The sequence below is a fragment of the Pipistrellus kuhlii genome, unplaced genomic scaffold, assembly GCF_014108245.1.
Source record: "Pipistrellus kuhlii isolate mPipKuh1 unplaced genomic scaffold, mPipKuh1.p scaffold_m20_p_94, whole genome shotgun sequence".
Lineage (NCBI taxonomy): Eukaryota > Metazoa > Chordata > Mammalia > Chiroptera > Vespertilionidae > Pipistrellus > Pipistrellus kuhlii.
Genome location: NW_023425600.1, coordinates 519,447 through 534,874, shown reverse-complemented (window position 1 = coordinate 534,874; position 15,428 = coordinate 519,447). Strand labels below are relative to the sequence as shown.

General features: G+C 48.3%; 1 protein-coding gene across 2 annotated transcripts in view; it reads left to right on the top strand.

Moving 5' to 3' along the window:
• ESYT2 (extended synaptotagmin 2) overlaps window positions 1-12,447 on the top strand; it is a 67,278-nt gene extending 54,831 nt beyond the window's left edge. For both annotated transcript variants that reach the window (XM_036428854.2, XM_036428853.2), the window contains 7 exons: window positions 2,421-2,570; window positions 4,531-4,916; window positions 7,144-7,242; window positions 8,627-8,758; window positions 9,862-9,967; window positions 11,104-11,153; window positions 11,239-12,447. In XM_036428854.2, the coding sequence (XP_036284747.1) occupies window positions 2,421-2,570; window positions 4,531-4,916; window positions 7,144-7,242; window positions 8,627-8,758; window positions 9,862-9,967; window positions 11,104-11,153; window positions 11,239-11,284 (969 nt within the window). In that variant the 3' untranslated portion in view covers window positions 11,285-12,447. The remainder of the gene's footprint in view (window positions 1-2,420; window positions 2,571-4,530; window positions 4,917-7,143; window positions 7,243-8,626; window positions 8,759-9,861; window positions 9,968-11,103; window positions 11,154-11,238) is intronic.
• Window positions 12,448-15,428: the final 2,981 nt, after the last annotated feature.

Below are 15,428 nucleotides of genomic sequence, written 5' to 3'. Positions count from 1 at the left end.
TCCTCATCACGGGGACCACTGGCCTGGACTCTCCCAGCAGTGACCAGGCCAGTTGTCAGGCTCACCCCTCTTGTTTTTAAGCTGAGCAGGATTAAATTCGTTTCCTGTTACTCCATCACGCCGAAGCAGAAATACCCTACAGGCACATGACATCCTCAGAAGGAGCTGGCGGCTGCTGCTTGGGTTCCACCTGCAGTCCAGTGGTGTGTGTCCGTCCTCCTCTCGCCTTACCGTAGCATAAAGGACAGGGATCGCACAGCTTCCATGTCCTCCCAGGCAGCGCACAGACACCCAGTCGCAGCTGCGCTAGTGCCCGGGCTCCTTTTTGGCAAGCCCTCCTCTCCAGCAGCCAGGCTCAGAGAAGCTGACAGTCCTCAGCCGCTGGCCGGAGGCCTGAGGCCCGTCTCCCACAGAGAGCCTGCTCATGCCTGTTCATTATTCTCTGCATACTCTATGTTTTCACATCCCCTTTTACTTTTTTTGTATTCATTTATTTTTTTTTACAGAGAAGGGGTTTTATTTATTTTTATTGATTTCAGAGAGAAAGGAAGAAGGGGAGAGAGAAAGATAAACATCCATAATGAGAATCATTGATGGGCTGCCTCCTGCACACTCCCTACTGGGGATCGAGCCTGCAACCCGGGTATGTGCCCTTGACAGGAATCGGACCCTTCAGTCCACAACTGACTCTCTATCCACTGAGCCAAACCAGCCAGGGCCACATTCCCTGTTATACAACATGTACCTTCTAGCTAATTTTTGTATTTGCTGAGCTCCTTTTCCTTTGTAAGTTGCATCATGCTTAAAACAATCTATATTTACTGGATCTTAAATTTTAAAAAATAGCTTTTAAAGTTTAGTAAACAACATCACAATTATTTCTTTTTTAAAACTATTTTTATTGATTTCAGAGTGGAAGGGAGAGAGATAGAAACATCAATGGTAAGAGAGAATCATTGATTCGCTGCCTCCTGCATGCTCCCTGTTAAGGATTGAGCCTGTAAACTGGGTATGTGCCCCAAGAATCAAGTCATGTACTTCTGATGCATAGCTCAACCACTGAGCCATGCCGGCCAGGCCACAGTTAACTTTTAAAAATGCTTTTAGCCTTGACCAGTGTGCCTCAGTTGGGTGGGCATCATCCCATATCCTGAAAGGTCATCGGTTGATTCCTGGTCAGTGAACATGCTCAGGTTGTGGGATCAGTTCCCAGTTGGGGTGCATGTAGGAGGCAATCAAGACAGTGTTTCTCTCTCCCCTTTTCCTTTCTCCTCTATAAAAATCAATAAAAACACATTAAAAAATAAGAAAGCTTTTGGATTACAGGTTATAAAGAAAGCAGCAATCGGGCATCTATAATAGGTTTTTATCTCCAGTGACTTCGTTGACCATCTCCCGGAGCCAGTGGGGGCTCTCCCGCTCTTGGTTCTAAGCTGTTCTGCGTATAGCCGTCTGACAGAGCCATCCTTGCAGAGGTCATCCGCAGAGAACCGTTCCGGAGGCAGGAGTTACCCTGCGTTTAGAGGAGATACTGTAAAATTTTTAAACGAATGCGTAGATTTTGAATAGAGAAGGCTTAAAAGACACTAGAAAATTTTCTCCATAAACAAGTATCACCAGTTAAACTTGACACATCATACAAATGGGCATGGTTGTCATTTTCACAGGGTTTAAGACCTTTCTATTCTTCAGGTTTGTTCAGCTTGCTGCCTCTTAATTTGAGGTTCTCATAAATGGACTCCTAGCCATGGTGTCCTTTTTCACTCAGAAATGTGTGATGATACCGAAACCGGTTTGGCTCAGTGGATAGAGCGTTGGCCTGTGGACTGAAAGGTCCCAGGTTCGATTCCGGTCAAGGGCATGTACCTTGGTTGCGGGCACATCCCCAGTGGGGGTTGTGCGAGAAGCAACTGATGGATGATTCTCACATTGATGTTTCTAACTCTCTATCCCTCTCTCTTCCTCTCTGTAAAAAATCAATAAAAATATATTTAAAAAAAAAATGTGTGATGAGGAGTGACAACACATGTGACGTAGCTGCAATGTAGCATCACTCTTTACAAGTCCCCTGTCTTCCCAAGGAGGATTCCTGTGGGGTTAATTGTTTAAGGCACATGTGTCAAACACAAGGCCCGCGGGCCAAATCCGTCCCGCCAGGCCTTGCAATGTGGCCCGCACCGCGCTGTCATCACTGCACTCCGCTGCGTTTCCATCACAATGACAGTTTATGACTGTTCAGTAAACCATTCGGCCCGCGATTTAGGCTGGATTTTAGATTTTGGCCCCTTCTCTGATTGAGTTCGACACCCCTAGAAGGAGACGCTGCCCAGCAGGAGATGTTGACGTGCTTTTAAGGCTGGACTTGACCGTCCTGCGTTGTGTCTTCTCCGGGAGCTCAGTGTTCTGTGGTGTGTTTCCAGGTCAGAGATGAACAGCATCAGTGCTGCCTGGGGAACCTGACGATCCCGCTCAGTCGTTTGCTCGCCAGCGATGACATGACCATGAATCAGCGATTCCAGCTCAGTAATTCCGGTCCAAACAGCTCTCTGAAGATGAAGGTCGCCCTCAGGGTACTGTCGTCTCGCGGGGGACACGGGTGCACGGGCACAGGCCACCATGGCAAAGCCCTCCGGTGCTGCTCCACAGGGGGCACAGCCACAGACTCGGGACAAGGTGGGCGGTAGGCGAGGCGGGTGGTGGGCATGGCGGGCAGCATGGACAGCAGCCACATGGGAACTCAGGGAGGTGGTGGAAGCCTGGACTCGCCGCCACCAGCAGCAGAGTGTCTGGGGCTTGAGCAGCCCCGGGACCCGCTCCCTGCAGGTGAATGCAGCTGCAGCTTTTTATACTTGGCCCGGAAAGCATGCTGTCGGGTCAGCAGTTTTCTGCTAAGATTACATCTTCAATAGTCCCTCAGAAGAAAATCTAATAGAACTACAAGATGGTAGAAATTACCGAAAATTTTCTCCCCAAAAACATGATAATTCATTTGTAAGCACCTAAGGATATATAGAAAATAAAACTGGCAGACATATTAGCTACAACCCACTAATTTTAAAAATGCAAATGAGAATGGAGCACGCCTTTTTAAGGAATTAAGACAAACTTGCTGTGTGGGTACTGTGAAATGTGCTCCTCGTCCCGGTCAGGACCTGCCGGGCACAGCCTCTGCAGGCTGTCTCCAGGCCGCAGGTCACAGCCCTGCCCAGAGCCCTGGAAGCCCGACCTTCAGGTACAAGGTGCCGTGTGGGGCGACCGTGAACATGGAGCTGTTTGCTACAGCTTCACTGTAAAAGCAGGAGAACTTCCAGCATCACAGTGACCCGCAGTGCAGGAGTGCATGGCGTCCGACTGCTCAGTGGACTCTTGTGTATATTAAAAGTAAATACTAAGCCCTACCCAGTTTGGCTCAGTGAATAGAACGTCGGCCTGTGGACCTAAAGGTCTCGGGTTCGATTCTGGTCAAGGACACATACCTTGGTTGCAGGGTCCTCCCCGGCCTGGACCGTCCGTGGTCAGGATGTGTTTCTCTCACATTGGTGTTTCTCTCTGTCTTTCTCTCTCTTCCACTTTCTCTACAAATCAATGGGAAAATATCCTCAGGTGAGGATTTTTTTTAAAAAGTAAATATTAAAAAGTAGCAAAGAAGCCCTGACTGGTTTGGCTCAGTGGATAGAACTTCAGCCTGCAGACTGAAGGGTCCCGGGTTTTGATTCCAGTTAAGGGCAGATAGCTTGGTTGCGGGCACATCCCCAGTAGGAGGTGTGCAGAAGGCAGCTGATCGATATTTCTCTCTCATCGATGTTTCTAACTCTCTATCCTTCTCCCTTCCTCTCTGTAAAAAAATCAATAAAACATATGTATTAAAAAACACAAAAATACTAGCAAAGTGAATGAGGGCATGAGCTGCTCCCCCATGGATGCTAGGAATCTGGGGTAACTGCTGGGTGGAGGTGTCCTTGACTCTCATCCTTCCACCTGCGAGGACGAGGGACCAGGCTGTGCAGGGCGGCAGCTCAGGCTCTTCCAGGAATAAGATCACCCACAATTGTGCAGAAATTGGTGCAAATGGAAGAGGCTGAGGGGAATACACAGAAATGATGTGTATATCATAGAAGTGATACTTTGATCACTTAAACTTTGTTTTTTAAAGGTTTCTGTAACATATTACTTTACTAATAGATCAGGTGAGCAGGTAGGCCAGATTGTCTATATTATATTATACTAAGTTTTAAATGAATTGGCAAGTGAATAGATCTAGAGCACATGTGTCAAACACAAGGCCCGCGGGCCAAATCCGTCCCGCCAGGCCTTGCAATGTGGCCTGCACCGCGCTGTCATCACTGCACTCCGCTGCGTTTCCATCACAATGACAGTTTATGACTGTTCAGTAAACCATTCGGCCCGCGATTTAGGCTGGATTTTAGATTTTGGCCCCTTCTCTGATTGAGTTCGACACCCCTAATCTAGAGCATTCATGTATCAGGCTATTAGTGTCACTGGTTTTTACTTGTTTATTTTCACCTCTAGATACTCCACCTCGAAAAGCAAGAAAGGTCTCCAGACCACCAGCACTCAGCTCAAGTCAAGCGGCCCTCCGTTTCCAAAGGAGGGAGAAAAGTGTCTGTCAGGTCTCAGGTGTCCGTGCCACCCGGCGCTGGGGACAGCAGCCCCGCCCCGCCCACTCCAGTCCTGGGAGGCGGTGCAAAGCCCAGCGTGGAGGACAGAGCGCAGCCTGCGGAGGCCAGCCCTCAGGGGCCTCGAGACCTGGGCAGAAGTGCCTCTAGCCTCCATGGCAGCACCTCCGGCTCCCCCAGCCACATCTTCAGCAAGGAGCCCACCCCCAGCATAGCCTCGGACATCTCGCTGCCCATCGCCACGCAGGAGCTTCGGCAGCGGCTGCGGCAGCTGGAGAAGTAAGCAGCCTCCCTCCGGCTCGTTAAGGTTAGATGGCGATGGGGTAGCGAGGCCCCTGAACTGCCAGGCTCTGGTGCTGCTGCCTTCGGCAGGAAGGCGGGTCCAGAGCTGAGCTGCCGGACTCTGGGTGCAGGGCCTGTTCGTTCCAGTTTGCTCAGCACCCACAGCTGGTCCCCATTACTTTTGATTTCTTACTTAAGCCCCATGATTCCCAGATGAGGAGGAAAGCAGCCTGCAGGGTCCACAGCTTCCGGTGTCAGTCTGTCCTTGGGTGGAAGGAAGGAAGTTGCCTTTGAGGGAAGCGTGTTCCTGGTGTTGGGATGCAGGCACACGTGTGACTTCTGTGACACACTCAGTGCACTGGTCTCCTCACACCTACTTACCTCCATTATTTATTTTTTTAAATAAATCTTTATTGCTCAGATTATTACAATTGTTTCTCCTTTTTCCCCTCATAGCTCTCTTCCACCCGATTCCCGCCCCACCCTCTGCCCTACCTCCCCCCTCCCCACTCCCCCTCCTTCCTGCCCCCGCCATTGTCCTCATCCATAGGTGTACACTTTTAATCCAGTCTCTTTCTGCACCCCCACACCCCTTTCCCCCTGATAAGTATCAATCCACTCCCTTTCTTTGCCCCTGATTCTATTATATTCACCAGTTTATTCTGTTCCTCAGGTTTTTAATTCATTTGATCTTCTTCCTCTTAAGTAATACCTTTCAGCATTTCATATAATATTGGTTTGGTGGTGATGAACTCCTTTAACTTTTTCTTATCTGTGAAGCTCTTTATCTGCCCTTCAATTCTGAATGATAGCTTTGCTGGTTGTAGGTTCTAGCTTATTCACCACTTTGAATATTTCTTGCCACTCCCTTCTGGCCTGCATAGTTTCTGTTGAGAAATCAGCTGATAGTCGTATGGGTACTCCCTTATAGGTAACCAACTGCTTTTCTCTTGCTGCTTGTAAGATCCTCTTTTTGTCTTTTGCTCTTGGCATTTAATTATGATGTGTCTTGGTGTGGCCCTCTTTGGATTCCTCTTGTTTGGGGTTCTGTGCACTTCCTATACTTGTAAGTCTATTTCTTTCACCAAGTGGGGGAAGTTTTCTGATATTATTTCTTCAAATATGTTTTCAGTATCTTGCACTCTCTCTTCTTCTGGCACCCCCCTTAATTCTGATGTTGGTAAGCTTGAAGTTGTCCCAGAGGCTCCTTACACTATCTTCAACTTTCTGGATTCTCTTTTCTTCTTGCTTCTCCAGAGGAGTGTCCTTTGGCTCTTTGTATTCCAAATCTTTGACTTGATTCATGTGATCCTCCAGTCTGCTGTTGGATCTCGGTATTTTTATTTCAGTCAGTTTATGTTTAATTTCTAGTTGGGTCTCAATAAATTTATCGGCCTTTTCTAGGAAATTCTTGAAAAACCTTAAAACCGTGGTTTTGAACTCTATATCCAGCCTTTTGTTCTCCTCCATCTCTTTCGTTTGAGATCTATTTCTTTGTCGCAGCATTTCACTGCTTCCCAGAGTTGGTAGGATGGCTTTGTGTGTTTGGTGTCCTATATGGCCCAGTGGGTCAGCCTCCCCAGTTACCTGAGCTGGACACTCTTGGTGCTCCCCTTTGTGGACTACGTGTGCAGCCTTGTTGTACCTAAGTCTTTATTGTTGTTGGTATCCCTGGAAGGATTGACCTTCAGGCCTCACCTCCGTTATTTTTGAAAAAAGAAATCAGCCCCTCCCCTTCTCTTGCTCTAAAAGGAAATAAAAATTTAAATAAGAAGCCACTTTTCTCAGGAGCTGGTCTTGGGGGGCCCTGAGCCAGGCAGTTGTTGGTTATCGTAGGGTCTGTGCTTTGACCTTGAGAAACAGAAATCGAGGGAAGTGTTGTGATGTCACCGATGTCCTGTCGGTGAACATCAGAGCCAGGATCATGGGTTGTGAGAATGGACGCAGAGATGTGGGCAGTGACAGGCCCAGAGGCCCCCGCAGCGGGTTGGTAACTGGGAGACCACAGTGTCTCCTCTTCCTCGGAGCTTGGTGGAAGGGCTCTGTCTGAATGGTTAAGTGGTGTTGGCCTCCGCTGAAGAGTGTTTGACGGTCACTGGTCCTCAGGTTCGTGTGGCCTCTAGTCTGCATGAGTGAGCTTGGCTTTCCCAGCGGGTCGGGTCGGAGCAGTGACTCGGGAGCGAAAGTCGGGACAGAGCTGTGACTTCCTGCTTTGTTTCCTCAGTGGGACGACGCTGGGACAGTCTCCCCTAGGGCAAATCCAGCTGACGATCCGGCACAGCTCGCAGAGGAACAAGCTGGTGGTGGTCGTGCACGCCTGCAGGTGAGCAGCGCTCCCTCTGCAGGGCCTCCCTCCGGCCCCGGTGCTCGCCTCCCCAGGCGGCCTCCGTTTATCCTTTTAAGTGCCAAGCCGCTGGATCCCCTGTGCCGGTGTTTATTCCTTCTTCCTTCTCAGTGTTGCTTCCTAGACATCCATAACCACTGGGTTGCTTGGCAACACACCCTGGACTGTGGGAACAGTGCCCCCCTCTGCTGCGGGTGTGAGATGTCTAAACAACGAGCACACTAGGTAGTGAACGGGTCTTCTTTATTGAAGTGCTCTTTGAGGCCACGTTTCTAGGAGTAAACTTATAAATTCAGAGGACCTAGCAGTCGATGGGTCCTGGTCAGTCTTGCCACTGTCTTTCCGGGAGGCCTGGGCACCGAGCGGCCTGCTTGCCTTTCCCTGCATTCGGAGGGGTATGACGTGAGGTGACTGTGATTAATGGTGACGCTCAGGAGCTATTTCTCTCCTATGTGACTTGCCTGTCTCTGTAGTCGTTGTGATATTAGTGTGTTTATATACATATTTGATTCTTAAAAGCTCTTAGAAACAGAAAAATAAAATTAGTGACATTTGGAACTTGACTGTCGCTGTGGAGTTCAGCTCGGGGCATATGTGTTCAGCACCTGCTGTATTCTCCTGCTGAGGTCACCACTGGTAGACAAAGGCAGGACCTGGGTTTGAGGACGTCAGCCCAGACCCTGCCTAGTTGCGCAGTCCTTCAGTGAGTGAGTAATGGGAAGTGGCTGCAGACAGGCGGTACAAACAGCAGTCAAGTTCCTGTGGCTTATTGCTGGCCTTCACATTATGACCAAAGTTCAAACACAGACCCAGAACACTTCTATAAGCCCTGAGGTAAATGTGAGCTCCACACACCTTTAAGAAAGATGAGTAAAAACAAGGAGGTCATTCATTTCCCACCCGCTCATTTTACTTCAGCTCATGAGTGACCACACTGCCTTTCCTTGCAGCTCAGGACACGAGGTAGGCACCAGCCCTGACCAGGATGCTCCTCCGTCTGGGGCCGCTCACACCCACACCTGTCTCACTCAGACACGTTACACAGGCTGCTCACACCCACACCTGTCTCACTCAGACACGCTACACAGGCCGCTCACACCCGCACCTGTCTCACTCAGACACGTTACACAGGCTGCTCACCTCGTGTGCACAGCTTTGGGATATTGGAGGAAACCAGAGTTCCCGTAGAAAACTCATGAAACAGGTGAACGTGCAGGCTCCACACAGCAAGACCGAGGGGATTTTTTTCTCGGGAACTTCACAGAATGACATTGCTCGAGGACCTGCTGTAGAAAGTTGATGTGATGCTGACTGTCATCTTTCTAGAGTATAATGCCTGCTGCTCTTTGGTTTCCTTTACAAGAAACCTCATTGCCTTCTCTGAAGACGGCTCGGACCCCTACGTCCGCATGTATTTGCTCCCAGACAAGAGGAGGTCAGGGAGGAGAAAAACACACGTGTCAAAGAAAACACTGAACCCCGTGTTTGATCAGAGGTATGGACTTCACTCACCTGGGGCAGGTGTCGGGGTAAGCTAGGAGGGCCTCGCAGTGGCAAAGCATTGGTGCCCACCTAGCACTGAGAAGTGGAAACAGATTAGTGGGCGTGAGCTGGTAAAATACGGGGGTACTCTGAGCTTCATGCAGAAGTGACAGTTGTGAACGTGATGGCGAGACGAGTGATTAAAGAACTGAGTTATCCATCAAAGCCGAGAATATTAAAATGCATATAGTTCTTAAAACAATAAGCCTCTATAACATCTTAAAATATAACATTCTTATGAAAACAACCAGTTTCCAAAACCATTTTAAAAGTGAAAAGAAGGAGGTAATTGTTTCAGATTTGCAAATCTCCTTCACGGTCTGCCTTCCCAGAGCAGAGGCCCTGTCTGCTCAGTGTCAGTGTGACGGCTGCTCCTGAGGGTGTGCAGGCACTTAGGCTCCCTCTGCAAGCTTGGGGTCTTACTCCACAGTCCTGTGGCTAAAACACCAGCATTTGGGGAAATAAGGTTGCATGGTATTGATGTCTGCCAATTCAGTTTACACTTAATTATATTTACCAACAGGAACACACCAATCCTGGTGGGGCACTTTGTATTGGTCACAGTGTATTCTTTCTCCGCAGCAGCAAAGACTTTGAGATCCATGTGCATGTCTGGGTCTCCAGCTGCCTAGGCTCCGGGGCCTCCACCACATGCAGCCCACGCACACCGCTTGGAGGACCTGCCTCCCCGAAGGCATTTAGTTTGTGGCCTCTGCTCCAGCCCCTCACGAGGCTTGGAGCCGCTCTCCTGCAGTCTTTAGGGGGAGGGAGTCTGGTCGTGGCTGTGGAGTCGATATAATGTTGGTGACCCCACATCCTAACTGCCCACCTTGCGGGTGGGAGCCACAGGCCAGAATCTTCTCTGAGGTTCCAAACCCTGGAAAACACTTTGATTTTGTGTCTATGAAATGCAGGCCCCAAACATGTACACGAGAATCCTGTTTTGTATTAAGAAATGGGTCGTTTGGCGTGGTCTGGTAGGCGGGAATGTCATGCTCAGCTACGATAAAGGCAGCTAGATGGAGAAACTGAGGGGAGGGCCTCTTTCTCTGTCAGCTTTGAGTTCAGCGTCTCGCTCCCAGACGTGCAGCGGAGAACGCTGGATGTCGCCGTGAAGAACAGTGGCGGCTTCCTGTCCAAAGACAAAGGGCTTCTCGGCAAAGTAAGTGTGAGCAGGCCCCGTGAGGCCGCAGCCCCTCGCTGCGTCCTGGGGACCGGAGCACGGAGGGAGGTGGGCGGTGAGCGTGCTGTGGTTAATAGACCCGGAAGCCTGCATCAGCTGGGATGTCAGTACATCGTGGAGACATTTTAATTTACTTTGTTGTTTTTATTTCAAGTATCCCAGTGAAAGAAAACCCAAAGGGAATACATTCTCTTCCAGTTCTACCTCCTAACTAACAAATAATTGACTTTATTTCTTTGAATTTTTTTTTTAATCCTCACTTGAGGATATTTTCCCATTGATTTTTAGAAAAGTAGGAGAGAGAGGGAAAGACAGAAATATCGATATGAGAGAAACACATCGATTGGTTGCCTCCTGCACATGCCCCAATCAGGGCCCGAGCTAAGGAGAACCCTGCAACTGAGATATGTGCTGTTGACCCAGGACCCTTCAGTCCAAAGGCCTGACGCTCTATCCACTGAGCCAAACCGGCTAGGGCACTTTGAATTTCTTTTTGTCTTTGTCCACATCCACATGTAACTGCTGCATAAGAATGCACATCCTTGCCAAAACTGGTTTGGCTCAGTGGATAGAGCGTCGGCCTGTGGACTGAAAGGTCCCGGGTTCGATTCTGGTCAAGGGCATGTACTGTGGTTGCGGGCACATCCCCAGTAGGGTTGTGCAGGAGGCAGCTGATCAATGATTCTCTCTCATCGATGTTTCTAGCTCTCTATCCCTTTCTCTTCCTCTCTGTAAAAAATAAATAAAATGTGTTTTAAAAAAAGAAAGAAAAAAAAAGAATGCACACCCTTTAATAATGTACACAGAAGTAAGTTAGGGAAGAGAGGTTTTTGAATTGTAGGTGCCATTTGTGGCCAGTGCACACCGACTTCAGTGCCTTCACTGGCCTTGAGCCTCTGTCCCCACCAGCGATCGCCCTGAGGTTTTGTAGTGACCCAGCGTTAGACTGGTGGCTAAGGCAGACTGGGGAGGACTCCCATCCTGGGGGGAGCACACTGAAAGGTGAGAGCCTCACATTAAAGCAGTGCACAGTGTCCATGCGGCAGGGAGGTTGGCAAGAGCCGAGGTGGAATCCGAGGGAGCGCCCCACCGCTGACACACTCCCTTACCCACAGGTGCTGGTTGCTCTGGCATCTGAAGAGCTCGCCAAAGGCTGGACCCAGTGGTGAGTGTCCTTCTTAGGCCACAGCTGACAGCCTGGCTGACCATGGCCTCCACCCTGACCTGCCTGTCACTTCCTGTGCCCTCAGGTACGACCTCACAGAAGACGGGACGAGACCCCACGTGATGACGTAGGCCACGCTGGGCAGGAGAACTCCCTGGTGTCTGCCACCTGCGTGCTCGGAGCACCTTCCCCACACACGAGTGCTATTTTTATACTTCCTGTTCTTCGCTTACCGTTTTACAAAGCGGACATTTTAATCTTGTTGGGCCAATGTTACTCTAGCTGTTAGCTTTGTGTGTCTGGCGTCCCATTGTCTTAGCAGCTACCACTGCACAGTGGGACAGAGGGTACTGGCTTGTGCCAGGCTGTGTCCAGGAGGCAGGTGTGTGTGCCCTTTGTCGCCTTGTCTGTGTGTGTCTGAGGCACACTGTGCCGTGAACATAGACTCTATTTTTTACAATTGCTATAAACTGGTTTGAATTCAGAACAAAATGGTTTAAGGAAATATATATTTTTTCTTCTAAGTCTTATTAAATTCTTATGACAAATAATCATTTTTGTCTTTACAAGAAAAAGTTCTCATGACTTATTTTGCACTGTTTTTTTTTTAAAGAAAAGCTGAAAGATTATTAAATGTTATTATATCTCTATCCATAATCAGCGAAAGAAAGTATTCAAAAATTAACTTTTATAACTGTAAAATATATGAGAAGTTGAAGTGTTTATAAGAAAAAAATGTTATATATCTAAGTTGCATAGACTATTAAGAGAATTAATCACAGTTCATTAACCATAGTGTCCTAATTTGAAACTTCTTACATACATGAAAATGTCAAGTTTTTGTTTAATTGCTTGTTGTAACTTATTTATGAAATAGTGCACATAAACACAATTATACTTTTTCTAAAATATAATTCAAACTTTCAGTGTTAGCTGTTAGGTCATTGTGAAATAGTCTATCATGAGCTTTGTTGGTTTTCTGTTATCCCAGCCTGTAAAGAAAGACAAGCTTATGTTGTCACCATAAAGGTTGTGAGGTAAATCAGGGTATGGAGATAGGAAACTGCATTAAAACCTGATCACTGGTTCATTCGTTTGTCGGCATGACATCGCACGGGACAGTGGCCTGAGCTGGTCCTCGCCTCCATTCTGCTCTCTTGTGCCACGACCAGGATGAAAACACCACTTCCTTACTTCACACCACGACCGACCTCAGTATTGGAATATTGTGACACAGTTACTTTGGAATATACTTTTCTTCTTAGATTATTAAAACCATGTTTTATATCCTGAAGTGTGTCCTTGGTGGGTCACAAGCTGTGTGCAGAGGCTGTGCCATGCAGAATGGTGTGAATGTTGAGTGCTGCAGGAGCAGTGACTCCTTAGCCGGGTGAATGTTCTAATATTAGGCATAAGTTAAAATTAGGCACAGACCAGGAAAGAGTTTGGTGGTTGGAGGGGAGATCTCACCACGAATCCCATAGGCTCTGGGTGGCTCAGGGACTAACCATCCGAGTGCTGATGGTCCCTTTGCCCACACCTGCCTGTCAGTGGGCTTTGCTTGCTTCACTCACACACTGACCATGGCTTTGTTTATAACGAGGCCTGGTGTACCAGATCTGTGCAAGGGGCCCTTGCAGCCATGGAAAGACATCCGGAAGGTCATTCAGCTGTCTGGTCTAATTAGCATATTACACTTTTTAAATTATAGATGGAGTCCATTGCCTCACAACACATTTCATGTCATTTTCTGTTTCCCAGGTAAAACACTAGAGGAAGCTTATGAATATATTGATAAACACATGAACATATGTGCATACAGAGCACTTAACTGTGATGTTTTAATAGCATGAGAAAGACAGAATACTGTGTATTAAATCTAGTTGCTGCCCATGACATTTGATTCATTGAAGATATTTTAAAAATTTGGCCTGTTGAAGGGCTTCTTGCATAATTTATAAGGGGACACTCACTGAAATTTAGCATGCCAATAGTTTCTACTGTCATCTTAAACTTCTGGCTTTTTCAACATGTGCTTCACCTATTCGATGCGTCTTTTACTTAATGGAACGCTTTATTCGACCATCAGGCCAGATGAAGTGATGGAAACCAAAAGCCTCTGCAAAGCTGTGCACCACACGTGCCCCGCCTCCTGATCCAGTGACCTGCCTGCAGGGGCCAGGCCACTCCCGGAGGGAAGGAAGCGGTGGGGTGGTGCGAAGGGCACTGAGACCCCTCCCGGATGGGAGTCTGATTTACTGTGGCAACATGAGCGTTCAAGGAAAAACTCTTCCTCTGAGGGTCGTGTAGGGCTCACCCTGGAGACCAGGCTCAGCATCCAGGGCCCTGGCGAGGACACGGGGGCTTTAGTTCTTCATGACCAAGCATCTAGGAAAGGGGAACTTGAACTTTCATTCTGCATGCAGCTAAACCAGGGACGGCAATTCACTGAACTGGAGTTGAACTTTGTTAGTTAGTACATGTGTTGTGCTTGTCCTCTGCCTTACCATACGGGGTGTAACGGCATTTGCAAGCTTCCGGTGAAGACAGAGGCCTTGTAGAATTGACCTGCCCTGAGAGTGCCTTCTCCAGGGTCTCTGCACCCTGAGCTCAGCCCTGCTTTTCAGGAATCATAGCCACGTGCGGGCTGTGTCTGCCTTTAACCGGCTGTCACCCCGACCTCCTTCAAGCATATCCTAGATGCAAATGGAGACTGACGGCCTCTCAGAGAAGGTCCTGCGTGTTCGCTAACCTGCGGCATGACGTTAATTCAAGAGGTCTTTCTGTTAGCTCGCTGGTGGTTTGCTCCTCCTTGGCCTCTGAAAATTCTAATATGGGACCAGATGACCTGAAAAGGAAGTAGAGGGCACTGTTTATAGTTGCTCTTTGTGAATTCTTCCTTTTTTAAAAAGCACTGCATCTGCCTGGCTGGTGTGGCTCAGTGGTTGAGCACCGAGTTATGAACCAAGAGGTCACGGCTCGAATCCCAGTAAAAGCACATGCCTGGGTTTCACCTCAGTCCCCAGTGCAGGGCATGCAGGAGGCAGCTGATCAATGATTCTCATGGATATTTCTATCTCTCCCTCTGAAATCAATAAAAGTACTGTTTCCCTGAAAATAAGACAGTGTCTTATATTAATTTTTTCTCCCAAAGTTGCGCTAGGTCTTATTTTCAGGGGATGTCTTATCTTTCCATGTGGTAGGTCTTATTTTTGGAGGATGTCTTATTTTCGGGGAAACACGGTATGTATTTTTTTTAAAGCACTGTTTCTGATTTTTTGATATTATCTTTTTCCATCTTAATTGGACCCTCACTTGCCCACTCCAGATTCTGGATTTTGAAAATCACTCTTCTGAGACATAATTATGAGTAGAAAATACAGTCCTTAAATGTGCTTTATAACCAGAGCGCTGGAAATAATGAAACTGTTTTGAAGAATGGGGAGGAAACACTAACGTGTCCGCTGCTGTCGGCCCTGCGCCCGGCAGAGCCGTTACTTAGCGCTGGGGATTGCAGTGGAGGAATGTGAGTGCTTCGGAGCAGGTGCCACGCAAGGAAAACAAGCCATTGCCTGAAAACCCAAACTCCAAATGGCTGATACTGGGTTTCAAAGGCGAAGAATCCTGAATGGTCATGAGTAAGGGCTCAGAGTCGTGGTTCTGCTGATTGGTCGGTCCTTGGCAAGCTTCGGCAACAGTCAGCTCTTGGCCTTACCTGTCCAGGCCTCTGCTTGGCCGGCGGTCTCCTGACAGTTCTGCAGACATCGTGGGAAGGGAGTGCAGTCACAGTGACAAGATGAGATGCGGAGCGGTCATGCTGAGTAGGTGGCAGGCCTCAGTGGATGCACCCTTACGGTTCCCTGAAGCTTGCTCTGCAGGTCGGTCTCCAGGCGCCAGGTGTGGCGTCCCTCTGTGCAGCTAGAAAGGGCCAATTTAATCATTTTAAAATATATCTTATGACATTGTATAGGAATGGGACAAATGTGAAGCTCTACAGAAAGAAACTCGTCATCTAACCGCAGCAGCACACAACAATTTCAATGGAATACAACTAAAATGTAGAGTGGACATTGCCCAGAGCTACAGGTAGCCGACTGACTGAAAACTCTACAATAGGAAGGTGGGAGAAAACCAGAAGGAAAATCAGAGGAGCTGAAAAAAAGCCTAAGGTACGGAGACATGCTGCGCGCTCGCACGCACGCGCGCTCGGAGAGGACGCAGCCAGAGAGGAGGAGAGGGCTGGGTGCTGCCTGGCGTTCCCTAGCAGGAAGGAAA